At 36.3% G+C, this 24,438-nt stretch overlaps 1 protein-coding gene across 9 annotated transcripts in view; it reads right to left on the bottom strand.

Annotated features, from left to right (window-relative positions):
- The window catches only part of NAV3 (neuron navigator 3), a 525,470-nt gene that overhangs the window by 158,042 nt on the left and 342,990 nt on the right, over positions 1–24,438 (bottom strand). For all 9 annotated transcript variants that reach the window (XM_017733278.1, XM_017733271.1, XM_017733273.1 and 6 more), the window contains one exon: positions 1,705–1,777. In XM_017733278.1, the coding sequence (XP_017588767.1) occupies positions 1,705–1,777 (73 nt within the window). The remainder of the gene's footprint in view (positions 1–1,704; positions 1,778–24,438) is intronic.

Below are 24,438 nucleotides of genomic sequence, written 5' to 3'. Positions count from 1 at the left end.
CCTTTCTTGTCATTAATAAATGACCTGGTAGTAACAAGACACTTTACCAAAAGCTTATTACAAGAAACTCAATTTCTTCTCCCCCCAAAAAATTTTAGTGTTCAGGATTATACATAGTAAAAAATGGTATATTTAAGGGAATCACACTTCTGCAGTACTTTGAAGAATATTATTACAAAGATAGTGGTGGATTTACTCCAGATTCATGACCAACTGCATAACAGCAGAATTAATGTTAATCTTACTTCAGCACTAAATGTTAAAATTTGGTTTTGAAGAATAATGAGTATTTTAAATCATAGTCCTTGCATTTAGTTCTATGTAGTATTATTGCTTTTAGTAGTACATGAAATTGAAGTTACACAATTGAAACTTATATCCTATTAAAATTATTTTCCAAAGCAAAACAAAGGTAGGTGTGCATTACAGAATGCACACAGATTTTGATTTTAAAAAGTACAGAAAATGTGTCATGTACCATGTAAAGGTATTAAACAATGATGAGTGTCTTCATAAAATAAATTCATGCTATTCACACATTTGATTCATACTTCATATGCAAGTAAAAATAGGTTGCTCTAGAAATTCTGGTTCTAAATAGCTTTGAGGTGAATGACAACATGCAGACTTTTAGTATTCTCTTGCAACAACATCTCTATAAGTACATACAAAGGTTCTCTTAAATCACTTAAGGAGCTTTTCACAATTTGACTATCAAAGTGAATAGATAGGACATATTGTGACCATGTTGCACGTTTAAAATCTTAGATAGGTTCAGATAGTGAAAGACAGTAATTCTGAGTTAATTTAAAAATCAAGTAGTGGTTAGAAATCCAGGTTTTTTCTTCATGAATCTTCAAGAATTCAACTCAAATTATCACCTCTGGGGAAACAAAAATTTCCTTCCAGCTTTTAGCTTTGCTACAAGCAAAATAAAAATACAGGGTTGCACCTCTGGACCTGTTACCTTCAGGTGCCATAGAGGTCAGAGAGGATTTTGAAGGTGCACAGCACCTTGCAGAACTGCTTAATTTGCTACAGGACAAAGACATATACATTTTATTAATTCACTTGCCTCTTACATGAACAAGGCAAATATTACATAATAATTAAGACGATATTTGTAATGGTTTTTGTTCATCGTATTTATTAATTTAGTTGCAACCACGTTAGGCAATTACTTAAGGCGACTAATACAGCAGAATAGCTGAAACAGGAAAACCATTCACTCTTTCACTTAATAGAAGACATCAAAGGAATACTGTAATTTTCAGACTCATCTGGACAGCATTACTACTAATAATAAATTTGCTGAAACAAATAGTCTTGCCCGGGTTTATTTAACTGAGCAAGATCCTTATATTCTTGTTTGCTGTTTTGAATCAAATATATGAACAAGTTAGAAAAAAAAATGCTTGGGAAGTTCTGTGCCTATCTAATATTGTGGAGGTAACATGAAAAGATTAATACCATTGAAAAAATATTGTTTTAAAACACTGTCTCAAGCTTCATAAACATTGCATTTCTTGGTTCAATTTCAAGGAAAAATTAAAAGGAAACTCTCTCACTTGTTATCACTAATCTATATTTGCATGCTGTTCAAGACAGCTGGAGCTTGGTATTTAGGTGCAAGTGATTTGTGTTAAGAAATTTAGCTTTCAGAAGAAAATATTGTTATTTGTTCTGATGATTTGTTTCTCTTACCTTCTGCAGAAAGACCTTGGACATTTACGCCTCTGGCTGCCAGAAAGCTAAGGCAGACATCAACATTCTCAATCTGCAACATGAATAGAAATAACAAGCAGCATAAGACTATTTGACAAAATGTAGAAATGTTGGGCGAGGGGAAAAAAAAAAGAAACTGCCCAGGAATGAATACTTTACATTCATTGCATACTACAGCTCTTTACCAAAGTTTAGCAAGAATGATTACTGCTAATTGGGGAATCAAGATAAAGCTTTCATTGTCCGCTTTGGTGCTTAAAAACAATTCACAAATGCCTGATCCAGAATGGCATGCTGGCAACTCAGCAACCCACCTAGTTAACATAAAACTGGATTTTGTATGCTATAAACAAGCAGCAATGAACAATGAAAGCACCCATAGAGAATTAGACACTGAGTATATGTCTGGAGATGTGAGTGGCTGAGTTTACTAAAAAATGTAAGCAAAAACCTCCAACAGTGTTAGCAAAGGTACTTGGGATGATGTAGGATTCTGTGAAAATGATATCATTCTCATTAGTGGTTGTTTCTCTAATTTCTTTCCTTCAAATCTTACAACAAATAACTTTAATTTATTTATTGTTTATGCTCCTCTGAGGAGTTCTTGCTTAGTAAAGAACACGGTGCTGGCTTCTCTTGGTGATTTAGAAGAAATCTACAGTTAACCACAGAGAGCTTTAGGTACAAAAATGTAGCCTAAATGTATATCAAAAAAAGGATAAAACTTCTACCTCTAAAATAAATAATCACAGAATTAGACTGCTTTCATGCATCGTGGGAGACAGGGGTTTCCAAAAGGTTCTCTTGAGTCACCATCCTCAGCTGATTACCCCAGTCCTTCTAGGACCTATGAAGGAATAATCAGCTATAAATGTAAAAACTACTACCTTTGTCTATAAATATGCTGCTACAAAAACAGAAGAATTATGTACAGACAGGTGTTTTGTTTGAAGTGGCTTCAACAGATTTGATTTTAAAATACTTTTTTTAGGTTGATGCATTTATTTCAAGGCAATTGGGACCACAAAAATAAAATAAAATTCTAAGAATTTTTAAACAAATAGGTATTTTAAATACCTATTATCATTGGAGAAAATTAAAAATAAAGCAAAGAATATTCAACACTAAAAACATAAATCTGCAGTAGCTCAAGTCCATGCAGTTAATTTATTTGAATGTTTACACATTTTACAGTATCTCATGTCAATGGTTTCCAACCATCAAAACATAAGGGGTAAATTCATTCTTGAATGAAAGCTACATGATCCTTGGCAATATCTTTTCTCGCCTAAGAAAGTCTTTCACTACTCTCATCTTTCTGTATTGGAGTTCAGCCACTATTCTCTGGAAATGGTAACAGCTGAAATGATATAAATATTCTTTTTACTACTGACCCTAGAAACATGTATTACGAGTTTACAGACTGTCTTGATCCATGGGTATAAATTTATAAATACTTGCAAAATATTTAGGTATGATCTTCAAGGACAATAAATGTCAAAACATTACCAAACACATTTTTAAGAAGTCTTTTCAAACCTTGATTTCAAGGGCATGCTAACATGTACAGTGAATGATAAACAATCTCTTTACTGAATCAATTACATAAGAAAACCAAAACTCAAAGTCTGCAGTTAAATTAATGAAAGTCACTAGAAAAATTGGGGTCTACCATAAAGTCTTCATCAATCAGTTTGGTGGGTGTCACCAATTTTCACAGCTTTGAATGTGGAATAGCCATCCTGAAATCAATGGGAATACTTCAGCTCTGGCCCAGCACAGTCTGAAGCAACCCAGGTATTAACTGTCTTTTTCTTAAATGTTTATGTAGTTTTACACCACGAAAAAACCCAAATTAACTAAGTAATCTTGTTAAGACATAGAGACGTGACACAGCTAAATCAGTTGCAAGTTGGCTGCAGCTAAAATAGGAAGATCTGATTCTTCCTCACCTCTTCTTCCTCCCAGGTGTGAGGGCCCTGCTGCTACTGGGCTTCAGCGCTTCTCTGAGCACACAAGGAACTGGCTCCAAGCAGAAAACTCACCCAGCAAAAAGGCAAATGGATTCAGTCATTCCAGTTTCCCGGGCAGTCAGATAAGCACAGGAGCCAGCAGAGTGGAGGGCGTGTCCCAGCCTGAGTAAAGCATCATCGCTTGGGAGAGGAAAGGGGAGGTGGGAAGGAGGGACAAGCGGATGGTGCCACTCCTGGTGGCAGTGGCAAGGCACTGGGCTGGCTCAGCCCTGACCTCCAACTAAAACCCTTCATCACTTCAGAAAACAGTGCACATGAAGAGAATATTTCTACTCCACCTTTAAACAATGTCAACTATATAATAAAAAATTTTGAACAGAAATTTTTTTGCTCTGAAGAATTGAAAAGAAATGAAGGTTTGTTTGGCTGTTAGCTGTACAACACATTGTGTCTTCGGACTTTCAAATCAACCATAATGCAGTATCAATTGCTTCAGAGGTGGGAAATTCTGCTCTATTACTTAGTACTGGAAGCCAAGGGGAGGAAAAAAAAAGGAAAAAAAGAAAGAAAAATCAGTGCACTACATCAGTAGCACCCATCTTCAAATAACTGGAACAATATTTCCTAACACATATTCTAGTTTAATCAAGTAATTTTTCATCAGGGGCATGTCCCCTCTGTCGTAGTTCAGGAGACCACAGATGTAACAAAACCTAGTTCACTGGAGAACTTTTAAGCCCAAATGTGAAAACATCTCAATATCTATCTGCAATACCGAATATCTAGTAAATAATATGCCTAATACCTAAACGTTCACACATATTTAAGGTGAAAAACATCCTATAGAAATAGCACCTGGTTATTTTACGTGTCTACTTTTACAGCATGTGTCTTTGAAGTCATGTCTCTTAAACTCTCAGACAAAACTAATCATTACCACTAACACCAATGACTCAAGTATTCTGCAGAACTACAAAGCAAATTCTGTTTTGCTTCAGAGTTCACCAAGAGAAGAGTAACAGAAGCCCTGAGTCGAAAGTCACCCTTTTGGTAAGGGTATATGAAGCAATAGCAGTGGCCAACTTCCAGACAATAGACTGGGGTTGCACTGTTAGCCTTATAATAAAGTCTTGTTTTCACTTGTGAATTGAGCAAGTTTGGTGTGGCAACTCACAGCCCCATAATACCCCGAAAATGTCAGAAAACAACTCTCACAGTCACTTATCTGATAATAACTGCGGTTACTATACAACTCTCAGAAACTCTTAGGGGATTCAATGAGACATGCATTAATACATTTTTGGGTTATTTTCACTTTCTTTCCTGTCCAGTCTAGAAAATGTTAGTCTTAAAGTTGTCCCATTTTGAAGCTTTCAGTGGGTCTCTAAATATTGCTTTAATTACCTACTTCTTGCCCTATAAAACCACAGTTATTCTTTGAACTCAAACCCAAGCAGCCCCAAACACTTTTTCTTCAAACTTACTCACAGATGAGAGTAATTTTGCAATTACAAAAGTTCTAAGAGATTTCAAGCAGCTTCCATTCCTCAGTACTGTTTCAATCAAGAGTGGTACGAATTCCTGAAGTCCATGTTTATATAAGTAGTTAGAAATGAAGTTATTATTCACTGGTGTAAACTCCTCCTATAGCTGAAACTGTATATGTAGAATTCTACTGCTTTTTACTGTTTTTTCTACATACTGTGTATGTAGAATTCTGCAGTGGCTGAAGGTTTTGTGGTGTAACACAACACAGACACCAGATACAACCACAATTCTGTAGTGAATTTTGCTTGCAAAAATAACTAGTTTTTATCAGAGATTATGTTTATCATTATAGTGAATTGTATCATCAGAACTACAAGGTGTTATAGCAGAAGATATTGCTCATTACAGTACAGAATTCAGGATATACAGATTGACTCCAAATCTTGCATATCAAGACAGAGAAGAGTCTCAAATGTGCAAATTTGCTTGTACAGGTACATGTTGCCAAGACTGCTGTTGATAAAGTTCTCCACCACTGTCTATCTCCAATTTTTATTTTGTTCCAAGGCTCTTATTTTATATTAAATATTCAAACCAGTGGAATTGCAGCACATTGAATAGCATACCTGCAATATTAAAACTCTTAACAACTATAAATAGGATAAGTAATTAAAGATATAATAAACCTTCACTCCCATATAGATATTTGCCACCCAGCTATTCGATTAACCACGTTGAAAGTCAATCAACACTACATGAAATTGCTTTTCAGAGGTAACAAAAACCTAATTCTGAAACCTAATCACCTCCTTATCAAAACTCAAGGATACTATGTCAAATTCTGAAATGCAGGTCCAGCATTGTGGGTAAGGATACAATTGGCTAAGATGATGATAATTTAGAAATTAATTTGTGGGCATCATCAGGTAGATAACACCATTTGATTATTTTTAAATTAAGCCTGAGTTATGCTTACAATATATTAAACTTTCTTCATAAATCTTATCCTTTTAATAGTATTCATACACACAGCATGATGAAAAAAGCACCTGAAATACTTAACACCAAAAATATTAGTGATTTCAAAGATATTTTTACACTGACATTTAAGGGGATACAGTTCATATGATGATGTACAAATAAACAGAAATGTCACAGCTCTGATAATGTTAATAGATTAGGTGGCATGCAAAGAAGATATATTGCAAAGATGCTGTTACATATTACATGGCATAGTTGTGGGTAATCTGCTTTTTGACTGAAAGTTACTTGAAGTTTAACTAACAGAAATAAATCACTAAATCAGACTGAGGGACTTGCATGTAGATAAACAGTAGTACTTAATACCCAGCAGACTTACAGGAAGAGCTCATTTGTGGGATGTACTCACCAGTGACTCAACACATAGAATATGTCTCTTTATTCCTATTATTTTTGCTATTGCCAAGATTAGTTTTCATCTCCTTTGTCTGACAGACAACACTTTCTTCACTTCCAAAAATAAATTTAATTGTGGGATGCTCAGAAGACATGTAATTATGACTAACACAGCATTATGTTTCTCTGCATGTATAAGAAGCTCAAAAAATATCTTGCTTTGACTAACTCCCTTTTATTAAGTTTATGACAATATTGTTTACAAGAACACATAGACATATACACAAGTTAGTTACTGTTCACCTACTTTGAGTGGGATTCTTCCTGAAGAATAGGACACTTTCATAAAAACGACATATTGTTGTAACCACATAGTGTTTTTATACATATGTGCTCTTAAATACTCTTGATTATTTTGGCAGCAAAAGTAAAACAATAATTTCTGTTAGCACTTCATTCAGTGCTATCTTCCACAGTTCTTTGTGTGTGTTTTGACATTCTGATTCATCACCCAATTCCCAGATAAAATTTGGCAAAGGATTTTCTCTTTTGTAATGTTGCTGATGGTTGATTAAGGACATCCATGGAAATAGTATTCCACAGAAATCCAGAGAATCATATACATACTCACTTTCCAGAGCACAGAAACTCCATAAAGTTCTTCAGTATTTGGTGCTTTGTTTTTCTTTTTAATTGCAAATAATAAATAGTACTCCTTTAAGATTAGTATTACGGTATGAGATAGTGCGTGTCAAAATAATTGAACTTCAAACACACTTTCCCAGCATGTTTCTTCCTAAATGTCTCCAGAGTATTAGCTTGAGTTTAGAGACATGCATTTGAATCTTCCTCTTGCATGGATATTCATCACTAATACAATTTGTGGAGGATTTAAATGAATGCAGAATTAGAAAATATATTATTGCTGTTACACAGCTCCTTCTCTTTCAAGTTCTGTAGCACTAGTACAATCAAAAGCAAATAAAATTCAGGCCTTACAGGTAGCAACCTGGACACTAAATATTTACAATTCACATGTTGCATAACATTATTAAAATTTAAAGAATGTAAAAACAGATACTATTTGTCTGAATTTAACAGGAATCAGTCATGTAAGGAGACATACCAGCTTTTAAGTTCTGGCTGCTTACTTAATACTGGATGAAGTGCCAGTGATCTGATCTTAACTGCAGGCTCTAAAAAGATCAGAGGTTCAGGCAAGCAACCAAGATGTCTTCATGAGTGAATAAAAGCATTTTTGATGCACATGCTGGAGCTGGTAAGAGAACTAAACTTTCCATATAGATTTAGCTATGTAGAATGCTCTGGGAGAAACTGAAGAGCATTTCAAGGTGGAAATGGCCTAAACTCTAATTTTCCCTTGTCTAAGACCAGTAAGAGAATTGGTCATGTACACTCTCACAAGTTAATGGTAAATCCTCACACACACACTACATAAACAGACTATTCTTTGACCAAACATATTATATTTCACAACCTGCTACGCCCAAAGGTGTTCTTGGAGATTTAAAAGGACAAGTTTATTTCACTTTCTGTTCTTAAATGGCTCATCCATTGCACACATCGTGACCTGTTGACAACTCACTTGTTGCATGGGAAAAACCCAGATTTTCGGTTTGCTTTGTAATTTTGTTCCTTATGGGTTTTCCTCCCAGCTGGTTTCACGAGTTTGTATTTATGTTCTGCCAGTCCTTAAAACAAAGAGCTAAAAAGTTACAAGATAGAGATACTAATAGATAATGCTTGCTGGTCTATAGTGTCATGTTTTTATCCTCAGTTTTATCATTCAGATTATTTAACAAAACCAGGCTTCATAAACCAGGGAGGTAGACATTTAGCTTTTTTCACTAGGTACAAATGGGCATATGTCAAATATTTCCTTCACCAAAAAATAAACATCAAACAAGTCAAGAACTTGCTCCATTTCAGTGATAACTGAATATACTGTCTGCTACTATACTTACAAGCATACTTGCTTTATACATATCTATATGCACTCTGATTTTCTAAGGCTGAGGATTTGGTGCAGAAATCCATTTTTGATAGCTGACTTACTCTAAAGAGGTCCAAGTGAAGAGGTTAAAAGCACCATCCAGATTAAAATTGGGATACCAAAATGGATTACCCAGTCCTCCTGCCTATCCATTCTTCAAATGCCACACATTCAACATTGTTTGGGATTCTAGGTGATTCTTAAATGATCACTTAAACAATATTCAGTAGTCACAGTCCCCTGTTCTTCACTGTAAGACAGATGTTCAGCACATCTGAACTTCTGCTCATCTCTTTAGAAAAATATGCAACTGGTAATACAATTAAAATGTAAACTATCCCTAATGCTTTCATAGTTGTACATGTCCTGTGGGGTAAAATGTATCTAATCCATAAAAAGTAAGCAATTATGATTTATTTGTTATAACATATGGTAAGATTTATTTCAATTATTTGTAAAAGTACCAATCAGTAACCTTAATCATAATAGGAAGCACCTTCTATCCCACGTGCTCCACTCCATTTGACACTGCTGTTGATTTACCTGCTTTCTGTGAAAAGTTGTCATGAAATTTTACTTGCAAAGCTGTCATACCATTTTCACTACACTGTTGTATGTTATCCACAATAGCTGATTCCTAGGTATTCTAAAAGGGAGGGTCCTTTTTTAAATTAAAGAGTAGGGTTTCAAAGGGAACAATGTGAAATAGACTCATATGGGCTCATTTTGCAAGTATTATAATTGAACTATAACAAGCAAGTTGGTTATTTTTTTATATATATATAGTGCAGTTTAAACTAGTTTGACACAACTGAAATAAAGTGATCTGCTTTCTTGTCTCTTGAATATTCAAAGCTGTATGTCCTTGTCAACATATAAATGTGTTCATACTAAATTAATTACAGATTCTTAATTTTGAGTAAGATTGTCTAAAAGTTGTATATTTCCATCAAGGTTCCTTGTGAAGAAAGTGTACAAAGTATTACTGTGTAATTTAAAAAAACCTATTTTTTACTAATACTACAGAATAAGGACACTTTGAAGGGCAGAAAATACACACAAATTCTTCCAAATCTGAAAGTAAATGCAGTGGGAAGAAATGTGGCCCAGAGTAATGCAAAACTTATAATGACTCTTCTGAGGAAGCTCTTTAGTTTTAAATTTGCAGTTTCTGTGGAAAGTGCTCATATGGCAGGCTGCATGTTGCACAGTTCCCCTGGCCACAGAATACTGAGACTGAGTGAAATTTTCCCTGAATCCTCAGCTTCCCTTGTAGAAATGGGGAAATTTGAAGAAAGGGAAAATCAGGAGATAAACAAGCTCTCAAAAATCATGTTATTTATTTTCTGGTAATTTATTTCCCATAAGCTCCTACCACAGCAGCCTATTGGAATAACTTTTTGTGACTACACTGGAAGGTAATGTCAACTTTCCATGGGTGGTGTAAATTAGAAAACCCATCCAGATAAAACAGGTGTTAACAGTCCTGCTGGGAGATATTTAGTGCATTCTGCTGACTTGCTGTTGCACGTGGCCCAGATTAAGGCACATTCCACATTTCTATCAAAATTATGACACATGTTAGGAGGTTAAACAGAACACACTGACACGCAGACACATTCGGTTTAACTCTTTTGTAGCAAACTCCTCATTATTTGCAACAGAATAATTCAAGGAGCATTTAATAAAAATTATGTATCAGTGAACCATGTAGCTTCATTCCAGAAAACTGTTCCACACTAAGCATTGACTTTGCAATAAGAGACCATACATGCAAATTAAAAACTGATTTACTGGAGGCATTTGGGAAGAATTTTACCTTAGAGAATAATAACTACTGGTATGTAGAAGGCCTCCCAGGCAAAAATTTTTAGGAAATGGTGCTGGAATTATTTAATTATTAGTTATTTTTTGAGGAAAATATGACAATCCTATTTAAAACTGAAATAGCTTCCACTTCCTTTTCCAACAGATATTAAGGAACACGCACATGAAATTCTTCCAACATGCAGTCCAAACACGAAATATGACCAGTAAACCCAGAAATGTGAAAACAAATTAACTTCTCAAGTACTTGGAGAATTTAACAGACATATGTACTGACCTGCCGATAAAAGAATGTATGAGGTCACTGCTGAGGTCAAAGCATGAGCTCGGGTGTGTATTGTTTTTAAGAAAATGGTACAGTGGGAATTGGATCCCTTCTGGTATGAATTACTATCAGTCCTGTCAGGAACGCAAAAGCAACAATTGGTGTTGCAAATTTTTCACCTAGCCCCTCACTTGATGCTTGGAAACCTTAGAGTGAATGTGAGATTATTTCTGTAATGGCATATACAGAAAACTGTTTGTTTGTTTGTTTGTTTCTGTCTGTACACATCAGCAAGTTAATGAATAATTTAGTTATTCTAAATAAAAAAAAAATCCTAATCATAATTTTTAGATGGCCAAACAGATCATTAGAAACATCTGTTGGTCATTTTCATATAAAACCAAAAAATGCTCCATCCACAAACACCAAAAACCTTCCACCACATAAGAGGAAACTGCAAAATTTTACACTGATCATCTATATAATGATGTGAGCCTGCTTCTCGTCTTCCTTTCCTACTCACTCTTCTGTTTCTTGTCTTGTCTGCATTTGCTCTCCCATTTTTATAGAGTAGTCTCTGCCGCAGACGTAAAGCACAAAATACAGCAATGGTAATTTCTGAAATGCTTTTGTGCTACTGTAATAGAAATTGTGAGAAGAAAGTTTTGGAATTTTGATTGGAATATAGTGCTGGGTTGGAACTCAACCATGGATGTATTCAAATATGTTGCACAAATTTCTTAGAAAGCTAATATGGCTGCACAGCAGAATGGAAAAATTCTCTTCCAGTGTCTGAAAGTAACTTGCTACTTCAGGACTCTCTTCTCCACAGGCCAGAGGCCACCACCACCATGAAAGAGCCTTATACATGCACTAAGAACGCAAAATTGAAGATAAACACTACCCTGGGAGGACTCTTTTTTAAGGCAATGATAAAAAGAACTCTGTTTAAGCACAGTGTTTCTTAAAGCAATGCTCCACTCCAATAAGCCTTTCTACAATCTTTTTTTTTACTTATGCAACACTTCTGAGTCAGCAAGGTACCAGTGTCTAAATATTTATGGAACTTGGCAACTTCTGAAAATTGGAGGGCAATGTGAAAATGCACGCTTCTTTAAAACAGAGGAGGTTCTCTCTATTAGGTCAAGAGAGAGTCTACAACAGAGTCTTCATTTACTAGACTTAATTAAACCTTTGAAAGAATTCCAGTTCTCTCCTTCGCCACTACTTAGTGCATAGCAACTTCATTTAGCTCACTCAAAAAAGCAGCTTTTAGAAATAAGGGCAGTACAACCAGTGACAGAATGAATCCTTTAAAAAATAAGTAAACAGGTAAACTATGAGGCATTTCACTTCATCTCTTGAACTTTGCAACTGGAATCCAGCCAGATGCACTTCGTGCTTTCTGAACCCTCCCTCCTGACTCCAGCAGAAGTCATAATGTTACAGATTGTGCAGGAGAGACACTAACAGTTTGCTCCTATCCATCTGGCCTTTTGATTTTATAAACATTGTAAGGCTTTTTTAATTAGATATATTTTTCATATTATCCTGGGAATATTTATAGAATTTATAGAACATATAGTATTTATAGAACATACAGTATTTCTAGAACATTGAGCTCATCAAAAGAAAAGTGGTAAAAGTACTTGTTATTAGCAACGTCTAAAAGCACAGCCCAGAGTTTTCTGTAGGACTAAAGTTACGTGGCTGGTCCTCCAGCTGGAACATAAAGTCCTTGGGAAGATATATGCATGAGAGAACATAAGTTACTCGTTTTCCTTTATGTTTAGTTTTCATATTACTTACTCAAATTGATCCAAGCCCTAAAGAAAAAGACAAAAAAACCTGATGATGAATTGACATCACAGGTTAGTAAAACCACTCAGATTAAACCAGATGTCTTTAAAACCCACAGGGATAACACAAGAGACTCATACTCAGGCTTTCACTTTCGCTAGTGTACCTGATCATTGCATTTTAAACCATGTTTAGCATAATATACATAGGAATATGAGGCCCTGCTGTACATATTTTCATACCATGCTTCTAAACAGCTTTCATGCTTGCCTATCTCTGCCCCTTTCTCCTAACTGTGGTAAGAATTTTTCACACTTTCACAAGATCTCATGTTTAGATTCTCGGTCAAGGAAAATAAAAGCACCTGGAACCACAGAAGGCAGTGGGATATCTGCTTGTCAGCTCAACAGGATCAGATTTTTTTTCTTGACTTCTCAGCCAAATGCTATAAGAGAAACATCAGAAGTTCTCAAGCCTATAAAATGAAGTCTTAACAAGCACTTAATTCTTGTTGTCCCATCACTTCCAGTTGTAGCCAATGAAGTGTAAAGTGTAGGAGGAAACAATTTTTTAAAGTTATCCAAGTGTTTTAAAGTTCCAAAATACTGCCAGTATTATTGAAAAAAATAAGTATTTTAGAGGGCCTTTAGAGGGGGCACATATCTTCAAATACATTAATTCATACAATGCAACAATATAAATCTTTCGAAACTGTTTATGCCAAGAAATCCAAATAGAAGCTTTATATATACAAGAACTGTGAAAACACCCTTGCACATATGTTTACCCTGGAGTGTTACTGCTGATCTGCCCATGAACTAAGTAAGAGCTCTTAGCAGAAGAAAAACAGCAAACACCTAATTAAAAGTTGTTATTGGGAGGAATTACTGAGAAAATCTGTGTGACAGGCGAAACAGTTCACAAGGCTGGGATGCTGGCTAGTTAGTTATGTGTGCAGTTAGAATACAGAAGCCTATCTAACTCCATGAACTACTATTTATGAAAAATAACAATAAAAAAATATTAACTATTACATGCAAATAGGTCTCATTTCTCAAGTGTGGAAACCAAGGGAAATTCTTGTGGTGTTTTTTTCCCCTAGAGGGAAATGCCATTCGTACATTCCCATGGTAATTCCAAAAAAACATTGAAGAATCAAGAGGTATGAATAATTCAAACAAGGTTCTAATTAGCTGACAATACAAGCCTAAACAAATTATAATCTAATTGTTATAGAATTAAAGACTGCCAAAAGCTACAAGCTAAAATACAAGTATATTTCTCTTTCAGGAAGACTGTTCAGATTCACTGTTCAGAACTTTGCAGTTTTGGTGCTGGTCCAGATGCCACCTGAAAGAGTTGCTAGGAACTGCATAGGTAAACAAATTTTTTAAGCTGACATAAACTATCAAAAAGGCAAAAAATATTTGTGATCAGTTTGTGAGATTGAATACAACCTAGTCCCAACAACATTAAAAAAGTATCTTGGACAGACACTGAAAATGAACCCTGCCCAGACCAATACATATCCAGACACTGGGCCAACTTAAAATAAGTTCAACTTTAAATAAGTATAGCTCTGATTTATGTCATGTGGTCATCTATTGATCATATGGTCAGCAGACTGCTCAGACTAGGAGTGTTTTAAATAAGTCCTGCACATCTGAGAGCTGCCAAATAGATTACTGTATTTCTATTTATACTATTTATTTCTGCTTAAACAAAAATGGTTGTACTGTATTCTAACTATTCATGTATTAAATTTCAGGTCATAGTGGATTTAAACAGACAAGTTACATAAAAAAAATAAAATCAGGAGATTGTGTTAATATTTTAATTAACTTGATCAAAAGCCTTTACATGAAAAGGGATTAGTTAATGCTGTTGAAATGAGCAGTCTTTGTGATACTTGTTCTAAAGTTAATTTAAGCCAATTTACCCATCTCTACCTTAATAGCATTGCCTATAATAGGGTCACCAGGTGTAACAGAGTTTATATTTAGAGCTAACACTGGTATTTAAGTCCAGTTCAAAGTTTGTCAAAATCTTTACTAACACAATTTCAGGTGCCTCATGCTATCTGGTGCCACTTCAGAGTGGCACTTGACAGCAGAAGAAGGCTGGTGGAGCCATTATTTCAATGAGTGAAAAAACCATGACTACTCTCCATCTGGTCCCATGGCTGTGCACATGATCATGAGGGACACGAGACTTTTCCTGACAAACACAGCACGTTTCATTTTGACATTTCATGGAATATATGGTGATTGCAACACTAGTGCATAAATATACACTGGAAGCGCAGGCAAAGAAGTCCATTCTAACTCCCTAACACAGCAACTTTAGATATTGGGGTAAAAGGAGGAGAATGAAGGAATAAAAATGCCAGGGTCAATTGTTCTTTTTAAGCCACCCCTCACATTGTCATTCTCAGAGAGGCAATATTGACCTGATGGACCACTGCTGTGTGCTATTCATGTGTGCCAGCAACAGCACACTGGGGAGAGGCTGTAAGTGGAAGGGATTTGCAGCAGGGTTCAAAGAGGAGTTTGTTCTTTGAATATAATTACAGCCAAATAAAAGCACAAGGTTAGGCAGGTCAGTGTGCATAAAAGTCAAGGAACTCCAAAATGGTGAATATGTAAAAGACACTGTAAAATCAAGCAGTTTTGGCATTCTTTCCATGAAACAGGCTAACACTAAGCTGCAGCAGATGTAGGCAGCTTCTGTTCCAGCAAAGATCAAGGGCAGAGTGAGAAAATACATCTGGACAGATCACAGTAGCTTCAGTATGCACCTACTTTCATTCTTTCTCTTCCTTTTCTAACACTGTAATTGTATTATATTCTGGAAGTAATGCAGTACTGCCAAAAAAACTCGAATTTTTTTGATGCAACAAATTTTTGTTATTTTATTTTCTAACAGGAGAGTGGGGGAGGTTGTCAAGGCTTTTTAATGTACATCATCATTTTAAATTTGGAAAGACAGGATAGCTTTTGTTGCCACATTAGTCTGTAATTAACACACTAGATTGCTAGGACATTCCGCGTTACTTTATTATTCTCATGTCTTGCAGTCTCTTTGCTTTAAGGCCAAGCTTTTAAATACCAGGTATGTACAGCGGCTAAAAGATGATTCAGTGACCAGCACAGTCACCTAGGCATAATGCACCACACCATACCTCCAAAAGCTTGATCATTTGTTGGACAGTGTTTACTATAATTTTAAACATAAGTGTTTAAAATTACAAAAAGGTGTCTTCTTTCTTCCCTTCTGCAGCTAAACTCACAATGCAAGCCATTCCCACCCTAACATTGCTAGTTCCTTTAATTACAATGGAAGCCACAACTTGTTGATTTCTGGCACCCTCTGCTGCTTTACCACAGACAGCATTTTATGGACCATTGCACAGTTCCTGTATCTCCATTAAAACACCTTGCCAGTAGTTGCATTTCCCAGCCCAACCAAGTGAAAGCTGATGATACTCACACTTGGTGTGTGCCCTCATTTATTGTTTGCAGATGTTGATGCTTAATTCTCAAAATCTGTCTAGTAGATCTTTTCTAAACTTAATCTGGACTCACTCTAAGGAACAGAGATAGTAGTTCTGGCAAATCTGTAGAAGAGTGGCCACCTCATGCTCTCACAGATGCCCAGGTAATACAAAAATTCCAAGAATTTGAAAGCTCCCACAAACTTTCCTTCACACATGAGAGGGAGAGTGGCTTAAATACCTTTGGAAGTGTGTAGAATCATTGAGATTTCAAAGAAAACAGCACAAGGTACTTGACACATATTCATGACCATGTGTGTGAGGCGAACACCAAAACATACGTGCGCATCGCTTCTCAAGAGACTTGCTGTTACTGAAGCTGCAGAATTCTGCATTGTCAAGAGAGGCAGTGGCAGATTATTTCAGGAAGAAGGATGAGTGAAAGGCCTGGGGACTTCACCTCAGCGTTAAGAAATGTTCTTTTGTGAAAAGTCTACCTCTCCAAGGAAACTCAACAGACACAGAACAATAACCTTTTCTAAATAACATACAGCACTCAAAATTACAAAAGTCTAAGCAGAAGTGGGAGTGGTTAGAAAATCTTTAAATAGAAGTCCCCAACTGTAACTAAAAAAACCTGGCATTTTGCCACAGTTCCAAAATAATCAGACATTTGAAAAAATCTAGAAAGCTGACAAAATCTCAGCACTACCAGAAAGCCTTGTTTGGTTATACTGTAAAATAAAACCACTTCAGATACATTGTTTATTTTCTTGTTCAGCTTAAATATGCCTTTTTGCTATTCAGCAAAATATCATGCACTTTCTTCTCTATTTTTAAATCCAGTAAACATTCTAGACATTCCTAGTATTTATAACATACTCTCCCTATAGAAGATGATAAAAATACACCATCATAAAGCACACATATTTACTGTAATCTGCTGCTGCTGTCTGGGAAAAATCTGTTAATGTCTTATAACCACAGGTGCTTTCTAGAATGAATGTCATAGTCAATTTTTGGGTATATATTTTAACTGCACGTTTATGTTATGACTTTTCAGTGCATTCCTATTAATGGAGGTTTCAAGGCCATTTATTCCTCACCTCTTTGTGTAAGCATGTGTATTGCTAATATATATTAGTTCAATTCCAAAACTTCAGGGAATGTTCACATGACATTTCTGGGGGCGGGAGGGAACCCCACCACAGAAAACCCAACTAAAAATAGAAGATCATGGAAAGCTAATTAGAGATGGGTGAAATGGAGTGACTGTAAACTGCATCTCTTCAAACAATAAGTACTTCACACTGTACATCACCCATTAGTTTTCAAGCACACTGCAGCATTTAATCTCTGCATGTCCTCCCAATACAGTTTAACTCAAGTTTTGATCAATTGACGTTCCTGACAAATATAGTTGAGGGATGGGGAGAAGAGACAGATGGGTGAGATGGTCATATCTCAGTGGCATGAGTGGTATATTCCAGATAGAGATTGAAGGGAGGTGAGTTGCAAAGAATTGCAGGGGGGAGAGGGAGAAGGAAAGCAGTGTGTGAGGGAAAACAGTTGACTTTAAGGAATAAAAAGATCTTTTAGTGTTTGGTAGTCTTGGTCTAAGAAGCAATGTGTGCATAACCCTAATTCCAGTCCTAACCAAGCAAACCCAACCCTAACCTAATGACTCAGTAGATTTCATGGAGTCTGTATAAGTATTCATCACAATATATGTACTTTTCAAGACATGATTATTTCATTAACATCTAGATGAGTTATTCTCATATGATTCCACACAGTAATAACACAAAGGATTTGTAAGCGTAAACAAAAAGGCTAATAACAGCGCACAATTTATACTTCATGAATAATGTACTTCTAGCCTAGTAAAATAACACTCAGGATGTGTTCCTGTGCCATTTTCTTTTATGACTTCAGACAGTCAAATGTGAGTGACTCAGGGGAATATGTATATCAGTGCCTGATAATAGTGAGTAACTCTGAGCTGTTCTGTGAAGAAAGATTGTTATAAATCTTGTGGTCCTTTTAATGTTCTCAAATTTAATGTTCTAAATGTAAAGAGAATTGCTTGTTTCAGTGCAGAATAAAGAGGTCTCACAACAAGCAAACTAGAATCAAACCATATCAAAAAAGAGATGATTTTGTTGCCTTCTCCTCCCCTTCCTTCCTAAGACAGTAACATTCTTAGGCAGGATGAATGAAGTCTTCCATTCTTTATTCTTTACTAATCTCACACTTGCAGCAGTTCTTCCATCCTTTCCTCAGCTTCCTTGTTCTCTCAGAGTAAAAATATGCTTGGTCTACCACAAAAAGGCAACTGTCTGTCCAACTGTCATCCCATCTATATTTTCTCTTAAATTTCTTGAGTTTCTGGAAATTTTAGGGTTTGTTCACAGAAGCAGTTGGATTTCCTCCTCTTCCAGTTCTATACTAAACCAGTTTGCCTCTCATCTTACTCAAATTGGCTGTGTTAATAACATTAATAATCTCTTTTCAGCAAAACTTGAAACAAGAATTCAAACATCTACATCCTTGAGATTCAACCACCATTAACACCTTTAACCTTGCCCTTACAGAAATTGTTCTCTTTCCTTTCTTTATTCTCTTCATTCATAGATTCACAATTATTCCCAAAATGTATACTTAGATAGACCCTCATTATTCCCTTTATCTTTTTTCTTTTGAGGTTACACGTCTATAGTCTTGATATTCTCATTTTCATTTTTAGTCTAGTTGTAATGTCAAGTTAATATCATCTGCAAAAAAAAACAACCAAACTTCAATATATGTGCATATTTTCACTGTAGATATATCTACATGCATTGCTTTTAGCCAGAGAAATCTTAAATTTCTATGGCACAGAGAATTACATAAAAAAAGGCATGAGCAAGGTGTATGAGTTTATAAAATGGCTTTGGTTTTTGTTTTCCTAAATGTCTAAAACAAAGAAGGAAACTACAGTCCTGAAGTTCAGCTTCTAAAATTTTGTCCTGCAGTCATCATTCATGATTCAAGAGTTTTAAATATGGGAGACTTCAATGATAGTTGGCTTCAACACTCACTGAATGCCAAACAAATTACAAATGCTTTGAAGCCATCTAGTACATTGTATGCTGAATAGTGGATTGCAAGTGTCTGGATGTGTCAAACACGTCCAAGAAAGCCTTCCCTCAAACAGCTGAGGGCAGTCACTGGAGAAGGATGTGGGAATGGGATTGGTTCTTAAAAGGAAGATCACACCCTGAACCTACCTAGGAAATGAGAGTACTTGTCCAAGAAAGCATCTTCAGAAGGCTAGTTAGGACATGCTCCTGGCTATGACAGTATCAGGCCCTTGGGTTCTGGGAATCCCGGAAAGGTTAAAAGTTGAATGTAAATCACCTACCTAGTGAAGAAACTCACAAAGCACAGCTAGTTAAGTAAAAATAGATACGGGCCTATTTGAAAGTGCAATCAAAAATTGGGAAATCTGAATCAGATTGAGGAGTGCCATTTCCCTCACAGAAAATTACCCGCTTATATCCTTTCATAATGGAGCTGTGTCAGCCTTGTCCACACTTCCACCTGGAGCTGCCAGTGTTGCAAGGTAGGAGAGAAGAGATGGTGAAAAGAAGTATTTGTTACCAGTGTGGCTCTAATGTGTATTTTACCCCCAGTTCTTCCCAAAACCTAATTGCACAAGACTTTATTCTGCCAAACCGCAAGAGCTGGATTCAGAAATGTGTAATTAACCAGTAAGTGTTTGTGAGGTGGGACACCGAAGAATAGATAAGATGCATATTACCATGACCCAATTTTCCCAGGGAATGGGGAGTATGATGCTTCTGCCGCCACTTAAGAAGTCCAAGGAAGAAATGCAATTGTCAGGAGCTTGCTAACATTTGGGGACAGGCTCATCTACAATGAGGGCAAAATGTCCTCATGAAATTCCCAGCTGGACAACAAGATGGCTTGAGGCTGCACGAAAGTGTGGACAATATGGTCCGAATTTAAAAAAAAGGGGGTCATACAGATGTCAAAAGGGGTCATATAGGTGTCACAGGAGGAAGAAACTGGCCTGCACATTAAAGGAGCTGGGATTAGTTTTCAAAACTCAGATTGAACTCCCAGTTTCCCAAGAGACCATATTTCTTCACCCAGCTGAATTTCTGTATATATTTCAATCTGTCACACTTGTGTGGAAGGCTCACCTGGAGCTGCTCCAAAGCACAGAAAGTGTATCTTGAATCCATACAGCCAAACTCACCAACAACTGCACCAGCAAAGCCGGAGATTCTTACACAGTTCAAGACTGTGCAGACAGGGAGAGGTCACATGTGGGCCCACTTGACAGTGAACACAGGAATGATATTTTCAGGCTTCCCATTCCTCAAAGAGCTACACACAACCATACCACACACATTTTCACAAGGAATTCATGAACCTTAGTAGAACTCTCAATGTTTACTTTATACACAATTACCCAGTTTTTCACAAATAATTTTTAGACACAGAACATCATGCTTGGATATTGACGTTGCTGGACACGGATGGATGCTGCTCCACAGTGTCCGCCCAGCACATCCATGTCAGAGGAAGTCTGAAGGACACATGTGGCACATTCAGCAGTTGTAGTTTCCACCTATTTGTCCTGTCCACAGGCTGACTCCCTGTTAAGAAGAGATCTGCATGCACCCCATTTTCTTGCAACCTTGTCCTCCTCCAGAGAAAAACCCAAGCAAAGAAGTAGAGATGGAGCTCCCCATGGGCTTCTGTGGGACTACAAGAACACTACAGAGCACATCTAGCCCAGTAAGTTACAAAACAATGTCTACCAGTATATATGGTAACTTTGTCCTACTTCATCTTTAGGCTTCACACACTTCAACTTTCTCTCTCACAGAAAAAGCTCCCTTGTTAAGCAGGGACTGATTGACCTACTCTGCCTTCCTCTTGTTAATGTACACAACTTTTCTTCAGTCTCATAGAATAAAGCAATATTTTTGGCATTCTTCTGTCTTTTTTACAAAACATTTTTAATTTATTAGCATCTTTTTAAAGGCATTATTAACGAAATAAAGTACTATGTTGTAGAAATTATCTTATTAGTTCTAAACATAGTCACACCAATTCCCACTTTTATCAGATACACTGCTGCTCACACAAAATTAGTGGTAGCGTTGATAACTAAAGCTTTTTACTAAAGATTCTTATCAATTTGGCAATGTTCTACAGCTCCAACACCTCTTCTCAACTCCCTGATTTCCAGGATGAACAAGACCTGTATTTTTACTTAAGGGGCACGTGAAAGTGCAAAAAAACCAAAACATTTTGCTTTGAATCACTTTTGTATTGAGGTGCAGCAGTAAGTCATCACCATGCTGTTTGATTTAATAATTCTTCTGTGGAACCTAGCAATAAATACATGTCCACAGCTATAGGCAGTGGGGTCCCTGGCTTATACCTTTTGTAAGTCAGGAGTAAGAATCAGGACTGCCATTTTAATATTCCTGGTGTTAGTGATCTCTCAAAGTTTGGCTAAGTAATGGAAACCGTTGAGAATGTGTATGTTATGTTGTTTTTCCATTCTGGCCTCGGTAGTTTTCTTTTGGAATGTATTAGCAATTACACCCAGTTTGTTAGGGGAAAAGCAGGGGATGATAATTCCCAGCCCTTCAGCTCCTTCTTCCCCTTCAGATCTGACACGTAACATTTTGAAAGTGTCCAGCTCCCCTGGATGTCAAAGATACCACCTTCTTGTTATGTTACCTAGCAGGGTTCCTCTATGTAGTCTCCAGCTTGCCTAAAACAAGGGCTGAGATTTCCAGAGGGGTTGCCCAGACACCTGCCCCAGTTGAGGAAAATCCTAAGTGGTGTGGGGTATGGGAGGACACAGGCCAGATCCTGAAGCAGTTTTCTGACCCAGTAGCCTGGAACTCCCCCCCTGAACGAATTCAGAATCCAGCTGAGGTGGGGAAGTATCTGAAGGAAAACTTCAATAACAATGCTGATGAAAAGAAAAAGCTCATTGCCGTGTGCTGGGTCCTGGCTGCTGGGACCACAGCGTATTTGTATTATAAACCATAAAAATTACCTTTGACACATACCTTTGGTTGTATAAATTGGTAGAAAAGTGTGCTAAAGATCAGATTGACAAAATAAAAAATAGTCTTCACGAAATGCATACAACACTAAGAGACTCTTTAATAAGAAAGGTCTTTCCAGCCTTATCATAACTATGAGAAAACCCCTGCTACCAAGAAAAATCAAGGATGCTTTTGTACTTAGATGTGTATTGGCAGAAACAGTTCTTGTGGGAAGTAGCAAGAGCTAATTCTAAGAAAAAAAACCTATTAAGGCAGCATCAGTCTCTGAAGGAAAAAATCAACTTGAAGAGCAGTAAAGAAAAAATTTTTGTCAACTTTGAATTTATTTTACTGTTTATACTGCTGACAGCACTGTAAACTTCATGAGGAAAGAATAGAAAAATGATGTTTATAAAATTTTCTAGTGACAACACTGCAAATGTCACCATTAAAAGATTTTCAGTCCAACACCTTTTGATTCTCTTGCATTTTCTCCAACTACCCCAGGATGGATTGAATTGGTATGCTCTGTATGCTTACTGTATGCCTGATGTGATGTGTTAAAAGCCAAAACACTGGAGATTTTCCATTATATTTGTAATTTGTTCAGGAGGAAAAAAAAAACACTCTAAATGCTTTCTCTTTGAACAATTAGATAAAAGCTTTGTAAGGTATTTTCTACCCAGGACTCTATCCTGCTTTTCCTAATGATGGGGGAACTTGGAACAGAAATTAAAGAAGCAAATGGGTTATAAAGAGGCAGAAAGGAATTAGCTTCAGATTTTACCAAAAGGTAAACCCTTGAAATCCCATTATTTTCTAAATAAAGGTGATATGAAATGTCCTTAATTGATAGACTTATGGAATATTTCATACAAGGAAACTATAAAAATTATTGTGGCATTGTTTTCCACTGAAGGGATTCAAAGAGATGATGAAAAAATAGATGAAATGCCATATTGCTCCTTGAAAGAATAGCTGTAAAGAAAAAATAGGCAATACTCTACATGACACTGTGGACAGACAACATATGTTGTAATACACATAGGTTTAAATCCTTATTATATTTATGATAACAATTCCTTAGAAATACCAAAATCTTTACACCACAGTAGACTTACCCAGCAAACAAGTAAACCTCTCTAATTCTCTTACAAATTTCATTTATTTAAAGCTTCTGAGATTAGAATATGAAATACTTTTTCCCCCACTACATCTCAGGTTCTCAAGTTCTGTGTTCAACATCAAATGGGTGAGCATAATGAAAGCCACGAGAATCCTGGTAAAGGTAACTATGCAGAAACTGGGTGCTGCTGCGTTTCACAGGTTTTAATTTTTATGAACTTGGACCTATGGAGCCAATTCACCTTGTCTGCAAGTATGTTATATATCAATGCCAAAATGAGCATAGAGTGCAACACATTGCAATAGAACTAAAGAAAAACTAAACCCCAAGCATTTTATATACATTTAAAATAAACATTAAAATATGTTTACAATCTAAGGCAACAGCTGAATTGAGATGCCTTAAAAATCACTTGAAAGATTATGCCATTGGCAAGAGGAAAACCAAATTGTGAGTGGAACAGAACTTGGGAATATTGGTAGTGATTAATTATGAACCACTATCAATTTCATCCACAGAGAATATCAAGTATTTCCAGCAGCAGACAATCCATGTCAGTGCTCCCTAGCTTTTTTAAAACTAATAAAATATCTTAGACCTCCTGAAAATGGGTATCAATGGCCTTCTGGAAAGGGTATCAAATGGCAGATTAATAGAGAAAACATTTCCCCTTAATTGCAAGTTATGAGAGCAAGGATTACGAAAACATATGTGCAAGAAGAGGGTAGTGGGATTCTTGAGGTTTATTAACTAAAAATTTTAAAACGAAAGCGGTGAACGAATGGCTAACAAATGTTATTGGAATATTTTGACTGTTGCTGGTTTGATGGCTGGTGTTCTGGCAAATTCTAACAGGACATATTGCTACATACTAGTGTATGTCAAACATACAACATGCAAACTAGCTTCAACCACTGTTATATTTTTTTCCCCTGCATATTACAAACACCTTCAGAGTCCACTGCTATAAGGAGAAGAGAATAGCCCTACCATTAACTGAGTGGGCTAGCAAAATTGAGCACTGCCAAGGAAAATTACCTGAAAATCTGGTAAAATTGTGTCTTTGGTTAGGTTAGACCAGTGCACAGCCCAAAGGAAACAAATGGAGAGCAGGTTCAAAACCTGGAGTCTCTGAGATGCTCTGAAAGAAAAACTGACACGTTTGAACTACTTTAACTTCATTTTAAATTTCCTAACTCATTTTAGAAATCAGCAGTACAGAACCAGTATGTGAAAAGACAGGAAAATGATTTGATCAGTCTGTAGG

Source organism: Corvus brachyrhynchos, unplaced genomic scaffold, assembly GCF_000691975.1.
Source record: "Corvus brachyrhynchos isolate BGI_N302 unplaced genomic scaffold, ASM69197v1 scaffold32, whole genome shotgun sequence".
In the NCBI taxonomy this organism is placed as follows: domain Eukaryota; kingdom Metazoa; phylum Chordata; class Aves; order Passeriformes; family Corvidae; genus Corvus; species Corvus brachyrhynchos.
The sequence above is the reverse complement of the archived record's forward strand: the minus strand, read 5'-3'. Positions and strand labels throughout refer to the sequence as shown.